Source organism: Oratosquilla oratoria, chromosome 27 (assembly GCF_046742065.1).
Source record: "Oratosquilla oratoria isolate Oo_2021 chromosome 27, ASM4674206v1, whole genome shotgun sequence".
Classification (NCBI taxonomy): domain Eukaryota; kingdom Metazoa; phylum Arthropoda; class Malacostraca; order Stomatopoda; family Squillidae; genus Oratosquilla; species Oratosquilla oratoria.
Window position 1 is genome coordinate 50,287,975 of NC_134803.1, and position 26,136 is coordinate 50,314,110.

Consider the following 26,136-nt stretch of genomic DNA (forward strand, 5'->3'; position numbering starts at 1 on the left):
GGGTCATGACCTGCCCGTTTATATAAAGGATGGACCGACGCCCGAAGAGGCAGATAGCCTCGGAGAAGCATACGTGAGCATAACTCGCTGCTTCTTGCTTTCTCGTCTCCCCTCCTTTGCTCCTTCGCAAACAGATCGCCAGGGACACGACTTGAACACAGTTGTCACCTCCCTCGCCGTCTCGTTCCTTCCCCCCCCCTACTGGCGCCTAACATTTCATTGTTAAATAAAATCAACTCTATCTCCAGAGTTTGCCTTCAACCAGCCTAACTGGCTGCCCAACGTGGGGTAGACTACCAGCCTAACAATTGACGACCCAACGTGGGACATGGACCATCGGCCTAACACAGTTCCTCACAGACGTACTACAAACATTCAGCTGTCGGACCCAAGATTATGCTACAAATTTAAGAGAGCGCCACCGTCGTCTCAGTAAGCCTCAACATGTCCCTGAAGTCCATGATCTTGTTTTTACTTTAGATGGTGTCCCCTGAGAACAATATCCATTAGCTCGCATCACCCAAGTCTTTCCCGGCCCTGACGTCATTAGATCCGTCAGAGTCCGCACTGTCAAAGGAGAATATGAACGCTCTGTCACTCGAATCATCCCTCTGGAGCTCCACTTAACTCGGACACACCCTCCTCCCACAGATAATTTTGAGCCACTTGCGGAATCCCCCCCCTCCTGAGGAAGTAGTCGAGCTCAACACAGTTGACGAAGAAACGACACTGGTAGCAGTTGACACCACTGAGAGTACCGGTGGGTTCGAGGACCTCGTTACACCCACTCCAGCTGTCGGCCTAGATCGGTCCAGCCCAACCGAGCTGCCAGACGCCCCAACTGTCACACCAGCTATAACGCCACCTACTTCATCAGCTAACACGGCAGCAGCTATACCAACCAATACTCGGCCTTGTAGGACGGCCGCCCAACATACTAGGGATTGGTTCACCACACTTAGTAGCCAGGTATCCTAGCTTTAAGGCAGTAGATGATACCCTTCCCTGCTCCCTTTGCTCCAAAAATGTCGCAACTTTGGCGTTGCGAAGCACTACCTAATGTTTTCCCATTTTTAGGCAACGGCCTCTCCTTTATATGCAGACCAGTAAGCACCCCTTTTCGGCCCCGGAAGGTGCCCCTTCAGCTATTACTTTTTCCTTCGCACAGTAAAGACATTAGAAGTCTTAAAGCATCCAGTGATTACTTCTTTATATTTTTGCTCCCTTCTCAAGCAAGTTAAATTACTTGAGTCCCATTTCCCCACAGCACTTTGTTCTGAGAGTTTAGCGCGAATTGGTTGACAGTCTTATTGAGTCTAAGGATTTTCGATTTTCTCTATCAGGTAAGAATAATGTATACGTTCTCATTAGTCTAGACTTCATCTCACCTCGTCATCCAACAACTGGGAGTTTGTTACTGCAAGGGGAACATATAGTGAAACATGGGTACGACGATTCGTGCGTTTATTAATCGGTAGGTTATGCATACAGAGGGGCACGCCATGGGCCTATGAAAGGGCTTTTGCCCGGGGAGCGTTACTGTTAGTCAGGGCACCCCACTACACTATTGCACCAGACACTATGCCACTCGACGCCCCACCGCGGACGCATGATCATCGCGAAGGGTATGTCTTCGTGAGGTAGGGGAGGGGGGGGGTCGCGCACGAGGACCGCGGGTCCTCCACCGACGGATGGACGCGACAGGGGCGGCGTCCTCAGGGGGGCGGGGGGCACCGGGCGGAGATGCCGCCGATTGTGCCACCAGTCTCCCGCCCGGGAGGCGAATTCCGTAGACCCTGGACCTGCCGCGGCCTATAATGGAGGGACGTCCGGTCCTGAATCCACACGCGTTGGCCGACACTCAATTCGGGAAGGGGCCGGGCGTGTTCGTATCGCCGGTGCACCTGTGTAGCCTGAGCGGCGGCGCGGCGATCGCACTCCACTGAGCGAGCTTGCCATTCCTCCGAAAAGGAGTCCGGGTGGGCTGGGACACACGTGCGGAGGGGGCGGCCGTACAGGATCTGGATGGGGGAACGGCCGGCCGGGGACGGGGTGTTACATAATTCGAGGAAACCGCGGTCGAACCCCTCACAGTCGATGTTGCCGGTGGGCGCGGTCTTGAGGAGGTGCTTAGCTGCCTTGACCGCGGCTTCGGCGTGTCCGTTGGACTGAGTATAGGTAGGTGAGGTGACCATGTGGTGGACGCCCCAGCGTTCCGTGAGACGGTTAAACTCGGAGCTGGTAAAGGGGGGAGGGCACCGTCGGTGCGAAGGCGGAGGGGGACGGTTATCTCCCGGAAGTAGCAGCAGAACTTTCGGATGACTCTGGTAGCCCTCGTGTCCTGGCCGCAGGGCACGATGACGGGCCAGCCAGAGAGCCTGTCCGCTATAACCAGGAATGACTTTCATGCGACGTGAAAGAATTCGGCAGACACAGATTCAAAGGGCCTGGCGGGATGGTCGTCGCACAGCAGGGGCTCTTGCTGCTGGTTGGAGCGTAGCACTTGGTATGGCTCGCAGGCCTCCACCGTGCATTTGATGTCGGAGTCGACGTCGGGCCAGAAGACTTTGTTTAGCCCGTCGCTTGGTGGCTTCCGCACCGTAGTGGCTGTCGTAGAGCCGGGCCAGTGTGCGCTTTCGTAGGGCTGCGGGGACGACGATACGATGGCCGTATGACAACAGTTCCCCGTCAGCCGAGAGGGCGTCCCGGAGCCTCCAGCACGGGAGGACGGAGCTGGGTAGGGCGAGGCGGTTGGACGGGAACCCGGAGGACACGCAGGTAAGCAGGTGGCCGTAAGCGGGCTCCATCCGTACCGCGGCTCGGAGTTCCTGGAGCGTCCTGTTGGCGTCGGACGACAGGCCGACCCCGCGAGCGCCGGCGTTGCCGGCGACGACGCTCCTGACGTGCGCGGCGTCCTTGTCGCAGTCGGTCTCGTCCTCCGGCGTAGGGCGGAAGACCGGGGCTCATGAGAGGGCGTCTGGGATGCAGAGCTGCTTCCCGGCGCACCACTTTGCCGTGAAGACGAAGGGCGAGAGCCCCTCCTTAAGCCGCTGTAGGCCGGGGTTCTCGACGGCTTTCAGGGTGTAGGAATTGAAGATGGGGATGAGCGGACGATGGTCCTCATATGTGTGAAGTGGGGCAGTCCAAACAGATATAGCTTGCATTTGGACGCAGCCCAGGTGACAGCAAGCATCTCCACTTCGATGGTGGCGTATCGGGTTTTGGCGTCCACCAGGAACCGTGAGCCACAATGGACGAGGCGCAAGTGCCCCCGACCGTGGTCTTGGAGGAGAGTGTACCCGATGCCGTAGAGGCGCGACGCATTCGTCTGCAGTACCACTGGTAGGACGGGGTCGAAGGGCGCCAGTACAGGCGGCAACGACAGAGCTCGCTTGGCGTCGGCGAAAGCTTTGTGTTCCGGGTCCAGGTGAATGAGCGTTTAGGGCTCATTAGAGGCCGTAAAGGTTGGGCCGTCACTGCTATGGCCGGGGTGAAGTCCGCCAGTTGGTTCACCAAACCCACGAAGGAGCGTAGATCGCTCAAGTTGACGGGCGTGGGAAAGTCCCGCATGGCCCTGACCTTGTCTTAGCCGGCGGAGAGGCGGTAGCCACAGAAGCTGACGCTGGGGGCGGCGACCGTGAATTTCTCCTTGTTAAGGGTAATGCCGTGGCTGCGGCACCTAGTGATCATGTGGTGGATCCTCCGAAAGTGGGAAGGGAGGTCCTCGTCGAACAGGAGGATGTCATCCACCACTTTAACGCAGTTGGCTACGCCTTGCAGAGCCGTGTCTCCACGGAGGCAGTAGGCGTCGCCGGTGGCCGCAAAGCCCATCGGTCCCCGGCAGTGCTTGTACCGCCCGTAAGGGGTGATGAACGTGGCCAGGTGATGGTCCTCTTCTGCGAGGTCAATCTGCCAGTAACCGTGAAGGGCGTCCGCCGTCGTAAAGAACCTCGCGGAGGGGGTGACGCTGCGGACCGCCGCAAACGGTGTGGGTGAAGGATGAGTGGGGCGCGACACCTGAGAGTTGAGTTTAGTCAGGTCCACCGTGATGCGTACGCCCTTATTCTTGGCCACGAGGACCATCAGGTGGCACCACTATGAAGGTTCCTCACCGACAGGCGTGATGATACCTTGCTGCACCATTGAGTCAAGTTCTTCCCTCACTTGATCCTGAAATGCGAACGGTATCGGCCTGGGCATGTGGATGGCGAAGGGCACCCCGTCGTCTTTCAGGTGGATTCTCATGGGAGGACCCACAATTGTTCCTAGGGGGGCGGTGCGGCGGTCATCCTTGGAGACCAGCACGTCGCTGAATTCCCGTAGGAAGTCGCGAGCGGCGGCTGGTGAGCTGTCAACAGATAGTGTTAGATTGGCGCACCTGTTAACATACGTCACCTCCAGGATAGGCTTCGGGAAGTCGGGCGGGACTGTGGCCAACTCCCGACAGTGGTCGAAAAAGAGGAGGGGGGTTTGGATCCCCCTCGTGAAACCTTATGTCGGCGGTGCAGTCCCTGTATCTGAGCGTCAAAGTAGCTCGGAAACATCCCGCTGCGGGGGGCATCTGTGATCCATCGGCCATGTACGTCGGCGCCGAGAGCGGCGGCTGTAAGCTGGCTCTGGATATCCCCAACATGCCCAGGTGCCGAGTGCCTATTACCGTGATGTTCGCACCTCAGTCAGGCAGCATAAGCACGCTCGAGGATACGTTTCCGAAGCGGACGCTGACAGGCGGCGGAGAGCGACCGGGGCCACCAGACACCTGGAGACAGGTGCCGGCTTTCCCGGGGGGAGGGGCGGTGTTGCTGGGACGTGGCGACCCGCGGTGATTCTTGTCCCGATCCCTGGTCGACTTGCAATACTTCTCCCAGTGACCCTTTTTGTTGAAGTGTGGCAGCGGGCGTCCCTGTCAGGGCACTTAGGGGTGCGAGGGCGGTGTCCCTTGGTTCTGCAGCTGTGACAGGTGCTGTTAGCCGCCCGGCATTTATTGGCGGTCGTGTCGGCGGCCGCATGATTGGCACAGGGCAGGTAATTCGACGTTGTCCTCTAGCGATGAAGATGAATCACTCCGTTGTGCCATGGTCTGGGCTGGGGGGCGTGGCCTACGTGGGTCAGCTGGGGTGTCGCGTGACGTCAGCGTCGCTCCCTATGTGGGTTGCGGTCGCGTCGGGTGCGCACTGTGTATACCATGAAATAAACCTGAGATGCAGAACCTAAAACTCGGGGCCACAGGAATAGGAGTCCTGTCTGCAACCATATTCCCATATGAAGGGTATATTAGTAGTGGAACCTGTTACGAATTGTAGGCAAGGAAGTTAAACCCCAACCCTATCAGTGGGCATGGTAGCATTTGAACACTTTTATTTGCCTTGCAGGAATAAATCCCTAGTTGTAGCCATTTCTCTCCAAATAATGAAATCCAGTAGCTGCAGGGCCTCGAATGTAGACCTCAAGAATGGGAGTCAAGTTTGATTATTCCATAGTACAACAGTGAGGCAAATGAAATAATTCTTATTTTACTGCAGTCTTCTGCTTATCCTATGACTAAGCACTTGGGTCCACAGGAGACTATCTAGTTAATCAGGAACTGTGTGTACCCCATATAATATGGGTACACAAGGGTATTGATGTAAAGTATCTTGCATATGATTGTTGTTTTCCACATGAAGTAGTGCTAAATTTTGATTAGGTATACATTAGATAGTGAAGTTAAATGAAATTTAATAGACAATGACTATTAGAATATCAATTGCAGTTTTTGTTACTTCAAGTTTACTTAACAAAGTTGAAGCTTCACTTAATGGGAGAGGAGGCTGAATGGGTTTTATTGGGGTATCTTTTTGACTCATCTTCATCCATAAGGAGCTCAGAGGGAAACATGGGTGGGGGATGGGAGTGGTATGGGTGGGAGTAAGTGCATGCTAACTCCCTTATAAGGGAGAAGAAGCCCTTGGTACATAGCTAGATAGTGATTTTGACTCAGCCACCCTGTAATAAGTGACAAAGGGCCTTCAGTACATATATACATTTTCCTCCTTATAAGGTGGTGGCTAAGTTAAAACATACACCCATGCCATGCCCACCCACAAACCCACTCACTCTCCCATCCTAAAACCTCTTCTGGCTGTGAAGTTAAATGTGATTCTAAGATTGATAGCACAAAGTTTTGACTTCCAAACTCCAGGTAAGATCAACATATAATATAGACCACTGTTGTATCCATACAGTCCCCTTCTCAAGACTAACTGACATATTGGTAAGGGTACAGCACTGAGCTACAAAACTGGTAGAGTACCAAATATTAGAAACATGTAATGGAGGGCCAGGGTGCTTGATATAGGTCATTAGGTTTTATAGGGGATTGGTAACATCAGCATTGAGAATATACAATCAGTCTGTTGTCCCTTGTCTCTGTTGCAGAAGACCCATGGTTTCCAGAATACTTTCACAATAGGCTACTGAGCTTGTCTTGCTGATGTGTACTTCTTGCAGACTCGTCGCCCTTTGATCACTGCAGAGGGAGGCAAGACCACTCCAGGTCTCCTGCTCCAAGACAGATCCAGACATTTGAGGGCTTACTGATGATGCAGTCAAGGTTTTCCATGCATGTGTTGTCTGTGAATGTAGTGAGGTCTTGGAAAGCATCACATACCTTGGTAGTGTAGTGCATATCAGTACTGGGTCATACCAAGGAGTCCTTCAAAGGACTGGCATGACCTATGGTGTTAGGGACTTGATCAGAGTAGCATGGAATTTAATGAACCATACCCTTGATTCAACTCTGTTGGTAATAGGGTTCAAACCGCTATATCGACTATCACTGCAACATTTGTATACCAAGGGCTTTTTTTTTTCCTTACAAGGGAGGTAGCCAAGTCAATAGGCATGTACTCACTCCCACCCATTTCATCACTATCCACCATTTCCTACCTTTCATCTTAGCTTCTCATAGATGATTGGTGATCCTTGTTATCTCATCCACTGCCCTGGGTCAGAAGCAATGTAGCAAGACACAGTACATCCTGCTACTAAAATCTGAATCCTGTCTTGGTGTATGACTGAAACATGGACAGTGCTGTCTTGGAAAAGCATCTTTGGGACATTGTCTTCAGAAAATTATGGGGTTGCTGGTATGACTGTATTCAGTCAGCAAGTATTCCCCATGATGTGGTCAAAACCAGTTACCAGCATAATTTGTTCAGTGTCACCTACAGCTATGTGGGCATGTTGAATCCTTTTGTGTTATTGATCTACATACAGGGTTATATCCATGAGGGACACCCTCTGAAGAGTATATGAAGGGGACTCCCACAGAACTCATTGCTGGAACAAGTAGACTGATCATACCAGAAGCCTCCCCACCCCCTCTTAGTTACCTGTAACTAGCAAAGTGCATACAATATACATTAGTCTAGTATTTTTGTGTCTAATAAATTGGCCATTCCATAATATTGGATGTTTGAAGCCTGAGTACACATTTGTAGCCTTATGTCTATCATTGTACATTAACATCACAGTTTGTAAGCACTTATTATTTTCATGATGGGAGGATCGAGAAACAAGACACAAAAAGAATTGTAAACATATTTATTTTCAAATAAATTCATACCTACATACAATATATTATAAAATGACATAATTCAAAATATACACATTAATAATTCTTTAAAACTACATAATTCTAAACAATATTCAGATTAGAAAAATAAGTGTTTATGATTTTGGATAATTTATAAATTACCCAACCCTTTCGTCAAACTGTATGTCATTGTTATATTTAAAAAAAATTTTAGTCCAACAACCTTAAGTTAATAACATAAGCTTCCCCCTCAGCATTAGATGTAATTCGTTCTATTTTGATTCATATAAATTATTTTTTTTATACATTTTTTCATTGTATTCATAGGAACGTCAAATTGCTTCTGATAATGTTGAACACCGGTATGTACCAATAAAAAATACAATTCACATTATCTTCCAATTTAACTTCATTTTGAAAATCAGCTGCCTCTTTGACTACTACTATAATAAATACCTGTACCATTATAAATGGTAACATAAAAATAAGAAATAAGTATACCTAAGTTGGTCATGACCATACCTTGGTATAATTATTTATTGCTGTGATCATGATCTTGAATTGCGGTAACCATCCTGTACATTAGAACTGAGAGCACTTTATCCAGAGGATCCATGCATCCTCTCTGCAACCATTTGGGTATGGTAACTCTTGCATGACTAAAGCCCAGCTTATGCAAGATGTAATCAACTCCATAGGGTTCTAGATTCTTTGTGGCCCAGGACAGCAACCTGTTAAGTAGACACAGTTAAAGGTAAGTGTATTTACCTAATTTTGGTTTACAGGAAAGGAGCAATGCTTGTTGGGTCCCATCTCCTATTCTCGTGAACTTTCTAACATACCTAGACTCGAATTCATGTATGGTTCCAACTTAATCTATATCTTTAATTTCCAGTTACCATATTTAGATTTGAATTTGTGTATTGTTTGAGCCTGGGCTATATCACCTAAGCTATTCCACATATTAATACATCTACATGGAAAACTGTATTTCTTCACATCCTTTCTACATATGGTCTTAATTTACTCCCACGACCTCTTAAAACCTTCCCATCTAAATTTAATCAGATCTCTTCTTTAGAGACCTGAATAATTCAATCATGTCACATCTTTCTCTTTGATCTTTCAATGTTGTTGTTGTCATTCCCTAGACTGTCTGTCCGAGCAGTCCCGTCTCCCCAAGGAATGCCACAGCCGAAACTGGGTTTTCCCACAAATCCTTTATAGAGTGTATGTTGTGTTGTTTGCGTGCATGATTGTGTATAATGCAGTCTTCCATTATGTGTTGTATGGTATGGGGTGAAGTGTTACATCCTGGGCAGCTATTCACAATGCGGTCATCCAGCCTCTTCTGGTAGCATAGAAGTGCTGGGTGGTGGCTGCACCGCAGTCTGGCCAGGTGGACTCTGTCCTTTCGTGGGAGAGAGGATTCAGAAGGGTGGATGTCAGGGTGTCTGGCATGCAGCAGTGTGTTGTCTTTCAGTGTGTTAATGGAGCGGTGAGTGATATGATTATGAATATGTTTCCGGAGGCTGGTATTTGATGGTTGTGGAGGAAGAGAAGAGAGTATCTGTGTATGATACAGGTCTTTGGGTGTTGTTTTAATGTTTCTTGGTGTGTGTGGGTGTTCTGCTATGTAGTGTAGCGGGTGTGATGTGTTTGTGGTGGCTGCAGCAAGTGTTTGTGTGCCTCTCATGTCGACGTGGTCCTTGAGGACTTGTGGTACTCCCCAAGGCAGACGTAGCTCCTCTTGGGGATTGGTGCCACCTGCGTAGAGCCGGTGGCCAGGGCTGGTTGCTGCCGTTTGTCCCCCAACTCTTGGGGTTTGGGGGTGGTCCCACGACGTAGACGCTGCGGCTCCAGGACCTCTTTCAATGTTGGCAGACCCAGTACTTTTAGTCTTTCCTCATATGGCTTAACTGCCAGGCTGGGGACTAGTTTGGTTGTTGTACTTTGTATTCTCTCAATCATGCTTATATCCTTCACTCTGTGTGGGGGCTGTACTACTGACACGTATTCCAGGCTTGGATGTACAAGGGTTTTGATGAGTTTTTTCATCATCCCCTTGATGCCACTTTAATTTTCTGCAGTAGTTTGTATGCCTCTCCCACAATCCTGCCATGTCTGTCAGGTGATAGGTTGTATTTCATCAACACTCCAAAGTCCTCCTCTTTTACTTTTGCCTTCATTCATTTGCTTCTTCCACCTTTATGTCACTTCTCATTACAAACATTACTCCTTCACCCTTTTTTATTGTCTGTCTCTTCTCCAAGATGTTTATTTGTTGTTCCTCAATTGTGTATGAAAATTTTTTGGTAGTTTAGTTTCTACTAGATACAAAATATCATGCTTGTTTATCCTTTAGTCATCCATCTCCAACCTAGCTGATAGTAAACCATCAACATTAGCACATGCTATTCTAAGTTTCATTGTAGCGCTTACTTTGCAATACTGGCTTAATTTCTTAGAAACTTTCCTCACCTTCCGATTGACAACTCGCCAAAAAAACTTGTGTTCTTCTTCTTTGATCCTATCATTTTTTACTTTGGCTTCTTCTCTCATGTCTTTACTTGTTCCTCTTTGTTAGCATCTTTTCTAATCTTGACAAACTGAAAACATTTATATGTTTTTGCTAACACATTATGTGGTATTTTTGGGGTTAATCATTGTAACCCAGGGTTGTCCTGTCCCATCACACTACTTGGGTCAAAGGCAATGTAGTGACACAGTGCTTCTATAGGATGACCATGTAGCTGGAGCTCCTGGCTGATGGGTTTTGAAAATTGGCAGCTTGGCTGTCCAACTTGCAGGACCATGCCACACAGGTACCCATCATTGGTCCCTTTGGAATAATTGATGAAGCATACACTGATATCCCCTTAGGCCAATTCCATGACTACTTCTTAAACCTCCCTGTGATGGGGGTAAAAGAATTCTGACATTGTGTTCTCATGTGTCATAAAAGGCAATTCAATAGGATGGAGTGAGGAAACTAGGGATCCTTCATTCCGTATTTTCCTCCTAAAAAAGTTAATGGTCTGGGAGGACTACAATAAAAGCCCTAGTAATTGGGTCATTAAAAACAGAAATAATACTTCCAAAACCTGCTTACCTGACAGTGGGCTCCAAGTGCCATGTGGTGCATGTAAATTCACGCCAGTCTTGCTGAAGAAGCTGTGTGGGCTCATTCACACGAACTACCTTTGGCTTCTTTTCTCCATCTGCTTTGTTCTCTTGTTCTTCCCCCTAGAACAGGCATATAATTAGGTTTAATTCTTCACATGGGTCTAGCTTTCATTATAATATAGGCTTTTAAAAAAAGATCATCAAACGAATCATAGCTTACCTTTACTTTTGAATCCTGTGAGGCATTAGGAAATTATTATAAATGAGTTGTAGTAGATTTTACTAAATCAAGCTAACAATGTGCATAAACTAGCACAAGAGTATTACAAAACTAACACATTTTAGATTTAGATTAAGAAAATGGCAATCACTTACTGGTTTTGCACGAGCATCCTAGTGATAGGGAAGGAATGGAAAATAAATTGGAAAGGATAAGAGTAGTTCATGAGTCCATACTCGATGAAAATGCTACCCTTAAACTTCCATATGTACACAAACTGCTTATGGGAATATGAGTTCATTGCCAACTGCTAAAATAGTCTGTATTCTAATAATGTTCATTAAATATTAAAAACTTCTTGCCAGGCCTTACCAGCTTTTCTTTAGTGTCCTTAACATACGAGGCAATGAGGTCATGGAGGAAGAAGAAGTTTTCTGCATCTACAGTGACAAATATGTGGTCTTGAAATTCTGTCACCAGTGCACACTCCACTTTAGGTTTCTCATCTGTAATGATTTATTTGCTGTGATTTTCCATTATGTTGTGTACACCAAAGACCCTTTTCCCATTTTAAAGGAGTAGGCTGAGTCAAAGCTTCTTCCCTGTTATAAGGAAGGTAGCCAAGTCAAAGTCATGCACCCACTCCCACCCATTCCACTTCCATCCATCCCCCTTGCTTCCCTCTTATCTTAGCTCCTCATGGATCATCCCTGTCTCTTGCCCACTGCCTGGGTCAAAAGCAACACAGCAAGACACAGCACATCCACAGCAGGGCCACTTCACTTACAGTGACCCTCCCTCCTCATCTTCTCATGCAGAACATAAGAATGAAGGAGACTGTAAGAGACCATAAGGCCTACACTAGGCAGCTCCATATCCATCACCACCTGTCATCCCCATCCATAAAGTTGTCTAACCGTTTCTTAAAACTGATAGTTTCAGCGCTCACTACATGGTTACTAAGTCTATTCCATTCGTTGACCACCCTATTAGTAAACCAATTCTTGCCTATTTCCTTCTTAAATCTAAATTTGTCCAGTTTAAATCCATTACTGTGAGTCCTGCCTTGTTTTAATATGATGACCTTGTTTGCATCACCCTTGTTAAAGCCTTTGATCCACTTGACCACTTCTATTAGATCACCCCGCACTCTGCATCTTTCCAGAGAGTAAGGCAAATTTCTGAGTCCATGTATCATTTTGGTCCTTCTTCTCTGTACTGATTCTAGTAAATTGATGTCCAATCAGAACATGGAAATTACAGGGGAAAATAACACATATGCAACCATCCTCCACTCACCCCTATTCCCTACCTTCTCCCTTCCTTGCTCAAAGCCCCTTTCACTTCATCCATCTAATCCTCAGTCATCCCTTCAAGTTTACTCCAGCCACCTCTGCCTTCCAGAGCACACTATAAATGAACTTTATTTATCAACCGCTCCTACCTCAGCACCTTGGGGATGAAAAGTCAGAAGCAACACAACTCAATATGTAACTATCCACTAACTTTCCTTCTTTGCATCCTAATCTTCTCACTCGCCGTATATTTCTCTACCTTGTTGCCACTCTCAATCTCTGTTCTACCAGACAAGGCATTTCAAAGTTCTCTCCCCTGTTCACATTTACATCCACAATTCTTCTAATCACCTTTTTGAACATCATATGATCCAACAATGCATGATTACTTTCCCACCAACCACCCTGTCCTATGCCTGTGTCCTTCCCCGACTCCCTTGTATGGATGGTGGCTGAGCAAAGCATGCCTTACCCCAGTATGGGTTTGATGCATGTATACTTATGTTAACTGATACATCACCTTTTTCTACTTGTTCAAACCTGTTGAACTTATCTTAGAATTTAAGTATTACCCATAAAATCTGGAGTTTTTCCTGTCTGCAAGTGCTTGGAACTGAGATTTATTTGCATGGATGGAAGGGCAAAGATAGTTTCTGTAGAATGATTGTGATCCTGCAGTCTTGAAGTTCTCTTTCCCTCTGATGGAAGACTGTCACTTCGACTACCATCCAATACAGGGAAACGATCGACATCTAAAGAGGAAAAATACATTTACATAATATATATATCTTATTTTACTCAGTGTAGGGCATACATTTTTGCACACTTATTATATATAAAACAACCGTGTTCTTTCACTTACTATCCAACTCAGATGTGCAGAAAGCATAGTGAAACCATTCCTGTACTGTTCGAAACTGAGGAGGAAACACCATATTACGAGTGATACGGCAAACTGTAGCCATAGACACATGCTGTGCATGTGTCTGCTCCATCAAACCCAAGCTGAAGGCAAGGTGCTGAACTATGTGGGTATTTGGTGGATCACGTGGTGCTACAAGATAAGGACACAACAGAATGGATCAGCTTCATTAGCCTACAAAATCTATCATGGGTTATACAGAAATTATTCAATAGTAAATGGCTTCCAATTACCACATATGGGCACTAAAACTTACGATCTCCAGGAATATCTTGCACTTCTGACATAAAATTAATGAAAGGTTCTTTCAGGCTAAATAATGCCCAGGACTTGCTCTTGAAATTAATGCCATGGAAACATGCTAAAGATATTGTTTTGCCATGAAGTTCCATGGAACCTCCTAAAAGGGTGCCCGTGACAGGAAGTGGCTGAGGGAGTGTAGTAAGCTTGAGGCCTGAAACGCGGTGGAGCACACCTTGCCAGTGACGATGGTGTCTCGCATCCTGGCCGTAGGGGACTCCAAGAACTGGAAAATTAATGGTATTTCTTTTTCCTTCTTTGCAACCATTCTTTGTACACGTGTTTATTCCCATCCACTACTGCCCCTACTTCATTCCACATTTATACAGCAATTCTTCTTCCCATACATTTTTGAAACCCAGAATTATATATTTTTTACTTGCATGTCAAGATGCAAAGCACAAAGGCATTTCTACCAATTTAAAAAACAGTATAATTCAACTTTAATGATAAATAGAATTAATGTCTATTGTAAAGTACTATCTAAAATGCTAACCATTTGCTATTTTCTTGTTTGAATCTCTCTGTTTATGTTTCACTGAAGATTTGTGTCTAGTTGGTTGCAAGGAGGAGAAAACTCGCTTGCTTGATTTGAATTGTTGGCTAAAGAATTCTTCTAACTTATGGTACATTTTAAGAAGGTCAGCTGTGGTTGATTTGCTTATCATAAGCTGCAGTTGGTCCCATTCCAAATCACCAAGGATAAAAATTGTAGCACCCCTGGAAAAGTTCAATATATACATAAGTGATTTATGGAATAGAAAGAGGTCTGTTGAGGACAGTCAAAAGCTTTTACACAAAAGGACATGTGTATGAATAGGGAATGGAGAGACTTTGAGGTTCTCGTCTGTCTCATGAATGGATAAGGATGGGGGGTTGCCATATGAAACGGTGTAGTAAATTGGTTTTGGCTGTTAAGCCTTGCTGTGGAAAAAAAAGTGTGCCTTGCTACACTGCTTTTGACCTCAGCAATGTTGTGGGGGGATGAAATGGAAGAAATTGGCTGATTGTGTTTTATTGGTGCATATTTTTTACTTTGCCATCTCCTTAAAAGGGACAATAGGCCTTCAGTACATATTATACATATATTTTCTCCCTTATTAGGGGGGTGGCTAAGTCAAAACATACATCCATGCCATACCCAACCACAAACCCATTCGCTGTCCCATCTAAACACCTCTTAGATGATGGGTCATCTCAGTTCCCTTTCTTGCTAAACAGACATTCCTATCACATATAAAGCCCACTCCACCTTGTCCATCCACTTCATTCTTGGTCTTCCCCTGAATTTGCCTCCATCTACTTCTGATTTCCATACTTTTTTTGTTTTGTTGTTGTTGTTTCTTTAATCATTTTTATATTTCCACACCATACATATACATACATGTTTTGATATTTCCACACCATACATATACATACATGTATACATATTTTAACATGGATCTCCCATTTTTCAGCCAATTATAAGAGTACAAATTTGAAACGTTACCTCCTTGTAGTATCATCGTCATCTGTAGAACATTGCTTGAGCTTCCACTCATCCCTGAGGTTGACAGCAAATGAGGAAACACGTCCCATGAGAACACTAGTGCCCATGTAATCTAAGCGAGACTGTGAAGCAAACAACTTCAATCCAATCACATGGTCTGGCTCCATTCCTGTATCTTCTCTGATTTTCACTAGTTTGAATAGAAAAAGGTAACTGACTAACAAAGGCGGGACACATTGTGCACAAAATGTTACCATACATTTGATCAGAATCTTTATGTAAGACCTTCCTGTAACAGTAATGAAATAAAGATTAAGAAAAATAAGAAGAAATAAAAATGTAACCAAAATACTTACAGTACATATTTATCTCTGCTAATTCAATTGTACCACCCACAATACCACCCTTAGCATCGAGAACAGAACCTCCAAGTCCAATTCCAATATACATGTTTTTGTGCCCAGTGCTACCAATTGAGAGACGTCCATCAGCCTTGAAGTCTTTAGTTGTCCACCTGAAAAATTTAATGGGAATATTTAGGACAAAATCTAACAACCTAATTTAATTTTTCATACATACATACATATGCCAAAGGCTCTTACCCCTTACAAGGGAGGTATCCAAAAAACAAAGGCATAGAAACCACTCCTACCCATTCCCTCCCCTACATACTCAACTCCCCTCTTCCCTCCCTTTTATCTTGGCACCTCCTGGATGACGGGTCATCCCTGCATCTTGTCCACTGTCCTGTGTCAGAAAGTGTTGCAAGAGACATCACACCCACAGCAAGGCCGCTTCATTTCATAACAAATCAAAAGAGTTACACTTAAGGGTAAAAGGAAGCTTAACCTATTTGATACAAATCAAATGCTCCTGTACACATTAGGTTGGCTACAGTATGCCTTGGTGGTTTAAAGAGTGTAATGAGAAATAGACATTTGGGAATGGATGCGAAGAGGAGACTGTATGAAGGAGTGATTGTGCCAACAGCACTGTATGGGGCAGAAACGTGGAACATAAGAGAAGAAGAGAGAAGGAGTTTGAATGTGTTTGAGATGAGGTGTCTGAGAAGTATGGCGGGGGTTACTAGGCTGGATAGAGTGAGAAATGAGGAGGTGAGGAGGAGAACAGGGGTGAAAAGGGGGGGTATGTGTGAGTAATTTTATTTCTCCCCGTCCTCTCCTTATATGCAAAGGGGGACGGAGAGGGGGGGTCGCCGATTAAATGAAGCGGCCTTGCTGTGGATGTACTGTGTCTTGCGACACTGCTTCTGACCCAGGGCGGTGGGCGGGGTGCAGGGATGACCCGTCATCCAGGAGGTGCTCAGATGAGAGGAAGGGTGGGAGGGGTGTGGAGTGTATTTGGGGATGAAATGGGTGGGAGTGTTTTTATGCCTTTCCCTTTTTGGCTACCTCCCTTGGAAGGGGGAAAAAGCCTTGGTATATGTATGTATGTATGTACAGTATGATGATGCATCACAACACCCACATTATACAATATAAGGTTACAGCTGTTATACTTGTTCTCTTTCACCTTGAATGTTTATAATCACAGAAAACATGATTAAGTCTATTCACTGACTACAGGGGTCATTCAGCTATAACTACAAAATAAATATAATCAAGATGCCAACACCGGCACACTCGTATACCCACTCACGCCTCATGACACCTATGTACCGTAGACATCATCGTATTCTAGGGGTTAAATGTTACTCACATTCTAGGAGTTTCACCCATTTTTAACATATTTCATTGAGGCGAAGGTTACAGTCAAAGTTGATACACTTACACAACATTTCCCATAACGTTGCCCATGTTCATATGAACGTTGAGTTTGGTGAAATTGACTGCAAAGAGGACCAGAGTTTCCCAAGACCCTGACTTGTTGGCTGTGGTGGAGGTAGATAAGCCCTGCTGGGCACTTGAAGTACTTTGGTTGCTGTTGCTGGTAGATGTAGAAGCACTGGTGCCTTCCCCTTTGTGAAAGAAAAAAAGAAAAATTTGTTTACTTCATAACATGAAACTGTAAATCCCACTTTCAGAGAAAAGAAAAAGTGTTGTACAAAGATACGTATATTATGATTACTGTGATCCTCTTCACATCAAACAGGATCACAAATAGTGATTGTAATATGCATATCTTCATACATTTTTTCTTTTCTCTAAAAGTGGGATTTACATTTTCATCGTACAAATTAGAATATTAAACTCACATGGACTAACCTGATAATGCTTACTGAAATATTTGTGATGTATATTCTGGTTATTACCTGACATTTTGGTCCCTTTGCGTAGGGGAACATCAGAGTGAAGATTGAGCCGCAATTTTTCCCTGGCTTTTGACCCAGGACCTCCAGTGGAGTTTGTTGTGGAGGTTGTTGGGGAAGTTGTAGTGGAAGTAGAAGGTGATGCTGCTGGCTGGGTTGCCGCACTGTGGCCGAAATCTCTCTTAAGTACATCATTACCCTCAGTTGAACTTTAAGGGGAAACATATTGTATTAAAAATCACAAGATCTCTAATTGAAAACCAGATTTAATTTCCAGAACAGTATTGCCATCTTTCTTCTTCATAAGGTCCAATATCTTTCCAGGTTTAAAGATTCTAAAGTGATACATTATCACACTGATTGGCATTTTCTCCTTTCATTTCCCACACAACACAAGCACAATAAGAAAAAAATGAAACAGATGAAAATAAGAAATGAAAAGGAAAACATCTCAAGAGTTTAAGGAGACTGTTCATCAAAAGGAATAAAAAATATTAAGAATTTACGGAATATATGATTTCATAAACATGGCTTTTGGAGCTAAACTTTAGTTTTACATGATTATAATATACAGGAAAAGAACTGTGCTCATAGGACCCTGTCTCCTTTTCTCAATCAATCAAAATCAGTCTTAATTCATTTATGGTTTTTGATTGGACTATGTCTTATTTGGCTGGGAGGTACAGGTCTCCAGCAAAAGAGACCTGGGGCAACAGACTGACTGATTGACAAGCCTGTTCTCCAAATTGAAACATCTGCACAGAAAACTATTTGACTTCCTTCAGGCATTCACTCATTTTAATTTTTATTATATATTTATCCTATAACCCTTGAAACCCAAACCAAGAAATCTTCTCTTGGTATAACCCATCAAAAGGGCAAGGAAATTAGCCCTATCCTCCCCTAGCACTTGGGTTTGGAGAGTATATGAAATGCCCAACATGGCTGGGTGGCAAAGGAGATTTCATAGATGTTATCACATATGTTGGATGAGGAAGAAATAGGGAGAATGATAACACTAAAGCTTTCAAACAAAGCAGGGTCAAATTTTCCTAGTACTGATAATATTCACATTCATGGAATGCTAACCTTGTGGACAAGCGTGTTGGAGGGTTGTGAGTCGCTGGGGACTCTCCAGTTGAAGAATTTGGGCTAGATTCTTCTCCTTCACTCATAGCTGCCCCTCCTGAGAAGTCTCCAAGGAAAAGTCGTCTCACAATAGATCGACGATACCAAGCTTTTGGGAAAGCTAATATCTCTGTCAGTCTTCGCATATCATACTTGAAGTGAGCAGCTCCGATGTCAATGATTGCTGCAATGAAGGTTGTAAGTTAGCATGCATTCTTTTCAATTCAAGTACTAACATTTTTGTGGTAACACAGATGTGTGAGAAAGCTATAGGAAAAGGTGAGGATGTTTTTTGGGCTTTTATGGATTTGGAAAAGGCATTTGACAGGGTAGACAGGAAGGGACTGTGGGAGGTATTGCAGATATATAGGATAGGAGGAAAGCTTTTAGGAATTGTCAAAAGTTTTTAAGAGAGTAGTAGAGTGTGTGTCAGGATTAGAAATGGAGAGAGTGAGTGGTTTGAGGTAAAGGTGGGACTTTGTCAGGGATGTATTATGTTACCTTGGCTGCTCAATTTGTACATGGATGGGGTGGTGCGAGAAGTAAATGTAAGGGTAGTGGGCCAGGGATTGGAGATGGTTAAAGAAAATGGAGAAAAGTGGGAGATAAGCCAGCTGTTGTTTGCAGACGACACTGCGCTTGTAACAGGATCAGAGGAGGGATTGAGGAAGTTAGTGACAGAATTTGATAAGGTGTGCAAAAGAAGGAAGTTGAAGATAAATGTGGGTAAAAGTAAGGTGATGAGATGTACAAGGGGTGAAAATGGCAGCAGACTGGAAGTGAGCATTAAGGGAGAGAGACTGGAGGAGTTGGATTGTTTTAGATACTTGGGTGCGAATGTGGCAGGAAAGGGAGGAGTGGTCGAGGTAGAATGTAGATTGAGAGAAGCGAGTAAATGCCTTGGTGGATTAAAAAGTGTAATGAGAAATAGACATTTAGGAATGGATGCTAAGAGGCGACTGTGTGGAGTGATTGTACTGACAGCACTGTATGGGTCAGAAACATGGAACATAAAGAGAGGAAGAGTTTAAGTGTGTTTGATGAAATGCCTGAGAAGTATGGTAGGGATTACAAGGTTGGAAAGCGTGAGAAATGAGAAGGTGAGGAGGAGAGTGGGGGGTGAAAAGGGAGTTGGGAGATAGGGTTGATGAAAGAGTATTAGGATGGTTTGGACACATGGAAGAATGAGTGAAGAAAGATTAGTAAAAGAAGTGTGGAAGGCAGAGGTAGAAGGAGTGAACATGAGGGGGCAACCAAGGATGAGATAGAAGGATGGGGTAAAAGGGGCATTGGGAAAGAGGGGAATGTCTGTTGAGGAAGGGAGAAGACAGAAGATAATTGTGAGTGAAGAATGGTTCTGTATGGATGATGTGATGCATGGAAGGAGGTGGGTGGAGGATGGGGGGGGGTGAGGGAGTATGTGTGAATGATATTTTGATGCAGCCTGAAGGGATTTCTCCCCATCTTCTCTTTTTCTGCATGAGGGGACAGAGAGGGGGGTTGCCAATTAAATGAAGCAGCCTTGCTGTGGATGTGCTGTGTCTTGCTGGATTGCTTCTGACACAGAGCAGTGAGTGAGATGCAGGGATGACCCATCATCCAGGTGGAGCCAAGAAAAGAGGGAGGGAGGGATAGTGAATGGTTGTGGAGTATGTGGGGATGAAATGGGTGGGAGTGGATTTATACCTTTGGCTTTAGCTACCTTCCTTGTAAGGGGGAAAAAAGCCTTTGTTATATGTGTGTACTAACAGACAATCCATTGCTTCAGAAAAATGGTAAATAACAGCAGTGGAACATACTTGAGAAACGTATGATAGCCTTTGTTGAATCTCCTGATGGCTGTTTTAGTTTAGAAGTTCCCTCCGGTTTGTTGAAATTAATCTTCCTAGATCTGGTGATATGAAATTTCACAAATTCAACCATGACACTTAGAGAGTCCTTCCGTTCATTGTCAAGGAGGTTGATCATTGATGATGCTCCATAATGCTGACCTCTCTGTTTGCCTCCATAGGGATGGAAGACAAAAAGAGAAAAGTCCGCCAACACACCCGTAACACTTAATCCTCCAATAGTGGCTTGAAGGGCTGAGACAGAAACTCTTGTGGGCCTGGGTTACAAAGAAGACACATGCCAATATTCATACATCAACTACCTCCCCTCATTTCTACTTCACAAATGACAAAATTTTACATAAACAGTTGAATAACAAATTCCAAAATCTCTCGATGGTTATCTTTTCTTCATTTTTTTTAACTTACTCTCCTTCTGCTCTTTTCGAAGAAAAAACAAGATTCAAAGAAGGCAGCTGGAGTAGGCACTCCACCCGAGATACTGGCTGACATGAAAATCTGGAAGAATTATTTTTTTTTCAAATAGGGTTGTAGTCGATAAAAGTATTACAAGATAAGATAAAACAATAATTTCCCAAGAATCCTCAGGAACATTACTTACTCCTAGACAATCATGAAACCACAAATCACCCTACCATCTCATTCTATCTTGTGCATCTATTTATGTTTGATTGATCTATTTATGTACCTTTTGCAGATCTGTATATTACAATCACTGATCTTCTTCACATTGAACAGGATCACAAATAGTGGCCGTAATATGCATATCTTCATACATTTTTTCTTTTCTCTTAAAGTGGAATTTACAGTTTCATCTTACAAATAAGTTAGAACATTTAACTCATGTGGACGTCCTAACCTTATAATGCTTACTATGTTTGATCTATTTATGTACCTTTTGTGGACAAGTTCCAAATTAGTTACCTGATCATGGAGGGCTGCATGTGGAAATAAACAATAACATCGACAGGGAATGAAGCATAAGCATAGGGAACTCCTGGTCCTCCTACTGACGCTGATGTATCAAGGTCCACATTAAAGACCGGATCAGGTTCTGGATTGGGTTCTGCAACGATGAGAAAGTTTGACATTATTCAACATGAATAAACTTTTGTCTTTGTTGACTGTTGCACTGTTGATGTGCTGTGTCTTGCTGTATTGCTTCTGACCCAGGGCAATGGGTGAGATGCAGGGAAGGTGGGAGGGGTGGTGGATGAGAGTGGAATGGGTAAGAATGGAATTATGCCTTTTGACTAGCTACCACCAGGTAAGGGTGAAAAAGATTTGGGTATGTGTACATACATAACTATTCCATTTCAAAGCTGATTAAGTGAAATGGCCTTGCTGTGGATGTACTGTGTCTTGGTGCATTGCTTCTGACCCAGGCAGTAGGCAGGCGACAGGGATGACCTTTCATCCATAGGGAGCTAAGAAAATAAAAAGGGTGGTGCCTTTGACCTGACTACCTCCTTTATATGGGGGTTAAAGCTTTTGGTATATAGATAGATATCAATTGCATTTTAGGAATTGAAACCTGACATACAGTATATATTAAATGGATTTTTTTTTTGAAGGAGTATGAATAACTGTTGCCTAAAGTTTCACTGACTGAAAACCTGCAGCTCCACAATGGTTAGCAACTGTGCTTTGGGGCCTCCCTTAGATCATTCTGGGAAGAAATGTTGAACTGTTGTGCGTGTTGTACTAATATGAAACCATTTCTATGTCACCAGCTTTTAGTACAGTAGTAGGAGGAGGGGAGCAGTCATCAGTTGTCAGCTATCATTTGGTGAAAAGATGAAGGAAACACAGTTGAAATTGACTGGGAGAGATCAAAGAGAAATTAAAAATTACATATATTCTTACCACTGGAATCTTTGTTTTCATGTGTTGGTTTGTGTGGCTCTGGAAGTGGAATTGGCTCCAAGGCTTGTTCCAGAAATTCTAAAATGTTGGGGCTTATGATGGTTTCATCTGGAATGCTCTGGAGTGTCAACCAAGTAAACAATGATGCCCGTTTAGTTCCTCCTGTACTTGTAGATGTGTATGTTCCTCCTTTTCTGCCTGCACCTGATGCTCCACCATAGCCTGTGGACCCAGCTGTGCCTAGTGGAGCAGCACTTGCTTGCGTTGGTGCTAGGCCTGAAGTTGGCGACCATCCTGTGCTATCACAACTTCCTCCTCTCGCACCTGATACTGGACTCTCTTCATGATGGTTATGGGATTCATAATGCACCTGCAGCAACAATGAACCCATCAAGATGCTGAATTATATTAGCTTCAAATACAATCCATTCTATGATTTCAAATGACAGAAAATAACATCATTGGTAAAATACTGTTTTGATACTCATATTACCTTCACATCTAGGCCTGGAATGCAAAAGATTGTGAAGTCAGTGGCTGTTGAGACTGGAGTTGCTTGTGGTTGTCTTATTTTGCTTGAGGAAAGATTGTGACGCATTTCATTTTTTCGTCGCAATGACCCAGGACTATTCAAGACATCTGCCATCCCGCCAGAAAAACTACGTTCCTTTTTCAATCTGTTGAAAATTGCCTTATGTGAGCAACATTTTCATTAGTAATGATGATAATAATTGTTAAGTTCCACTGACTGGAACCCCACAGCCCTCCCACAGATCTCTCTGAGAAACAAGGTTAGACTATTGTCTCTATTGTACGAGGTGTGTTTTTTAAGTAATATTTTGAAATAAAAATGAAAAAAGTAGACTTTTTGTAACAGTTTTATTTTTACATGAAAGCCTGTACTGTAATCTACTTTTCAACATAATTACAGAATCATCTGACCGTGTTTAAATTTGTTTGTGAGTATTTGAAATGCCTCCTCCGATTGAGAATGCCGCTGACTGTGAAATATGCACCGATTTGTTTTCTTACTGCTAAAGGCGTGAAAGTGGCTGAAATTCATCGTCAGGTCAGTGAAGTGTATGGAGAAAACATAATGAGTGATGGGATGGTGCGGAAATGGGTGAGAGCTTTTAAAGATGGCCATACAAGTGTGCACCAAAACCATGAGTAATGAGTGAAGGTCGTCCACTTTTATTGTAGTCTAAGTTGCTAGCATTATGCTACATGTAGATTCAGATAGATGCGTAGTTAGAATTTCTGTATCTGTGTATGTACATGCGTGTTAGCGTGAATCTTCGAGAACTTACAAATTGCCATTGGTACATCTTAAGTAATTATCAAATTAATTGTAATGCGAAAGTTGAGTGAATGGGATATAGATCTTTATTACTATCAAATTTGAAGTTGTCATGTAACTGAAAGTGTATGAATGTAAAATTTCTGTGTGCGAGTGAATAAAATAATTGTATAAATTAGATTTAGCAACTGTTTTTGGATCAGACCACCCGGTGCTTAGTCACGCATGCAGTGAACAGCGTGAGCTCTCGTAGGGTGCATATCAGGTCATTTTTCTTGACTGTGGTGAAAGAGTGTGAAGACGTAGATTGTACTTTTCACGTACAATATATTAACTTTTGACGTGCAGCGTTTTACTCCACCTTATTGTTAACCAAACAATAAATGGTGGCAGCGGTGGGATAACAATACTTTGTTCCTCATCATGCAGCCATCTTTAAAAGCTCTCACCCATTTCCGCACCATCCCATCACTCATAATGTTTTCTCCATACACTTCACTGATCTGACGATGAATTTCAGCCACTTTCATGCCTTTAGCAGTAAGAAAACAAATCACAGCGCGTATTTCACAGTCAGCAGCATTCTCAATTGGAGGAGGCATTTCAAATACTCACAAACTTAAACACGGTCAGATGATTCTGTAATTATGTTGAAAAGTAAATTACAGTACAGGCTTTCATGTAAAAATAAAATTGTTATGAAAAGTCTACCCGTTTCATTTTCATTTCAAAACGGTACTTACTTTAAAAACACGCCACGTACTAGTGTGGAACTGTTTCTAGTAGTAGAAGAAAGGAATCTATTGCTGGTTGTCAGCTTCCCTTGTATGAAAAAGAGGAAATACAGTCAAAGTAGATTGGGAGAGATCTTGGGCCCAGTCTGGGGATTGTCAGCTTACTTGATTACACCTCCACATGGAAGTGAGGATGTTGATGATTTTAAAATATGGTCAACAGGGAAATTATTCCACATGAGATCCATCTCACAGGACCACCACTTACAGGTACCTGTTATTGGTCCTTCATTAATAATAAATGCAAAATATGTATGTGTATATGTATTAATACAATATATATATATGTGTATATATATATATATATAATATGGCACCTGGGTTGGATGAGTGTCATGTGGAGTGTCTTCAGAAGGAGGTACAGTAATAGTGGACTGGTTAATGAGACTGTTTAATGTGTAAGGGAGGAGAGAAAGCCAGAGATCTGGATGAGTGTTTGTATGGTTCCACTTTACAAAGGAAAAGGGGACAAATGTGAGTGTTGTAGTTTTAGAGGGATCAGTTTGCTAAGTGTAGTTGGAAAGGCTTATGTGAGGGTTTTAATTGAGAGGATTAGGAGAGGAACAGAGGGAGTGATTGGTGAGGAAGAGTGTGTTTTTATGAAAGGTAAATGATACATACTGTAGATCAGATTTTTGTGGTAAGGCAGATTTACGAGATGGTTTTGGCAAAAGGTAAGTATGTATTTTGGGCTTTTATTGATTTGGAGAAGGCTTGTGACAGGGTAAACAGGAAGGCACTATGAGAGGTATTGCAGATATATGATTGGGAGAAAGCTGTTAAGGGCAGTAAAGTTTTTAAGGGAGTAGTAGAGTCTGTGTTAGAATTGGAAATAGAGAGAACAAGAGGTTTGAGGTAAAGGTAGGGCTGCATCAGGGCTGTCATATTGCCATGGCTGTTCAATGCGTGCATGGATGGGGTGGTGTAGAAGATAAATGCAAGGATAATGGGTATGGGACTGGAGATGGTTAAAGATAATGGGGAAAAGTGGGAGGTGAGGCAGTTGTTGTTTGCAGATGACACTGTTTGTGGCAGGGTCAGAGGAGAATTAAGGTAGTGACAGAGTTTGGGAAGGTATGTGATAGGAAAAAGTTGAAGGTAAATATTGCAGATATATGATTGGGAGAAAGCTGTTAAGGGCAGTAAAGTTTTTAAGGGAGTAGTAGAGTCTGTGTTAGAATTGGAAATAGAGAGAACAAGAGGTTTGAGGTAAAGGTAGGGCTGCATCAGGGCTGTCATATTGCCATGGCTGTTCAATGTGTGCATGGATGGGGTGGTGTAGAAGATAAATGCAAGGATAATGGGCATGGGACTGGAGATGGTTAAAGATAATGGGGAAAAGTGGGAGGTGAGGCAGTTGTTGTTTGCAGATGACACTGTTTGTGGCAGGGTCAGAGGAGAATTAAGGTAGTGACAGAGTTTGGGAAGGTATGTGATAGGAAAAAGTTGAAGGTAAATGTAGATAAAAGGTGATGAGATGTCCAAAGGGAGATGATGGCAGCAAGATGGAAGTAAGTCTTAAAGGAGAGGCTGGAGGAAGTGGATAGTTTTAAGTATCTGGGTTGCATGTGGCAAGAAATGGAGAATGGGAGTAGAGGTAAATTGAGAGAAGATTGAGAAATAGACATCTGGGAATGGATGCAAAGAGATTATATGAGGGTGTAATTGCGTCAACAGCACTGTATGGGGTAGAGACTTGGAGTCTGAGAGAGGCAGAAAGGAGAATTTTAAATATATATGAGATGAAATGTCTGAGAAGTATGACAGGGGTTACAAGGTTGGATAGAGTGAAAAATTAGGTAAAGAGGAGAGTGGGACTGGAAAAGGAGATGGCAGATAGGGCTAATGGAAGAGTATTGAGATGGTTTGGACACATGGAAAGAATGAGTGAAGAAACATTATTAAAAGAGGTGTGGAAGGCAGAGGTACATGGAGTAAACTTGAGGGGATGACTGAGGATGAGATGGATCGATGGGGTGAAAGGGGCATGAGGGAAATGAC

The 26,136-nt window shown here is 43.7% G+C and overlaps 2 protein-coding genes across 17 annotated transcripts in view; one reads left to right on the forward strand and one right to left on the reverse strand.

Annotated features, from left to right (window-relative positions):
- The window catches only part of LOC143040046 (uncharacterized), a 99,153-nt gene that overhangs the window by 10,343 nt on the left and 62,674 nt on the right, over positions 1–26,136 (forward strand). The gene's annotated exons all lie outside the window — the stretch shown is intronic.
- Positions 7,570–26,136, reverse strand: part of tweek (transmembrane protein KIAA1109 homolog tweek) — a 101,975-nt gene continuing 83,408 nt past the window's right edge. For 13 of the 15 annotated variants that reach the window (XM_076210633.1, XM_076210642.1, XM_076210645.1 and 10 more), the window contains 19 exons: positions 22,535–22,718; positions 22,042–22,411; positions 21,100–21,241; positions 20,584–20,673; positions 20,125–20,432; positions 18,287–18,509; positions 17,201–17,406; positions 16,720–16,906; positions 15,285–15,442; positions 14,929–15,118; positions 13,936–14,159; positions 13,396–13,665; positions 13,080–13,271; positions 12,790–12,969; positions 11,295–11,428; positions 11,078–11,095; positions 10,923–10,937; positions 10,689–10,822; positions 7,570–8,307 (listed from right to left, as the gene is read on the reverse strand). In XM_076210633.1, the coding sequence (XP_076066748.1) occupies positions 8,109–8,307; positions 10,689–10,822; positions 10,923–10,937; positions 11,078–11,095; positions 11,295–11,428; positions 12,790–12,969; positions 13,080–13,271; positions 13,396–13,665; positions 13,936–14,159; positions 14,929–15,118; positions 15,285–15,442; positions 16,720–16,906; positions 17,201–17,406; positions 18,287–18,509; positions 20,125–20,432; positions 20,584–20,673; positions 21,100–21,241; positions 22,042–22,411; positions 22,535–22,718 (3,424 nt within the window). In that variant the 3' untranslated portion in view covers positions 7,570–8,108. The remainder of the gene's footprint in view (positions 8,308–10,688; positions 10,823–10,922; positions 10,938–11,077; positions 11,096–11,294; positions 11,429–12,789; positions 12,970–13,079; positions 13,272–13,395; positions 13,666–13,935; positions 14,160–14,928; positions 15,119–15,284; positions 15,443–16,719; positions 16,907–17,200; positions 17,407–18,286; positions 18,510–20,124; positions 20,433–20,583; positions 20,674–21,099; positions 21,242–22,041; positions 22,412–22,534; positions 22,719–26,136) is intronic. The other 2 variants (XM_076210643.1, XM_076210640.1) reach the window with 2 other exon arrangements.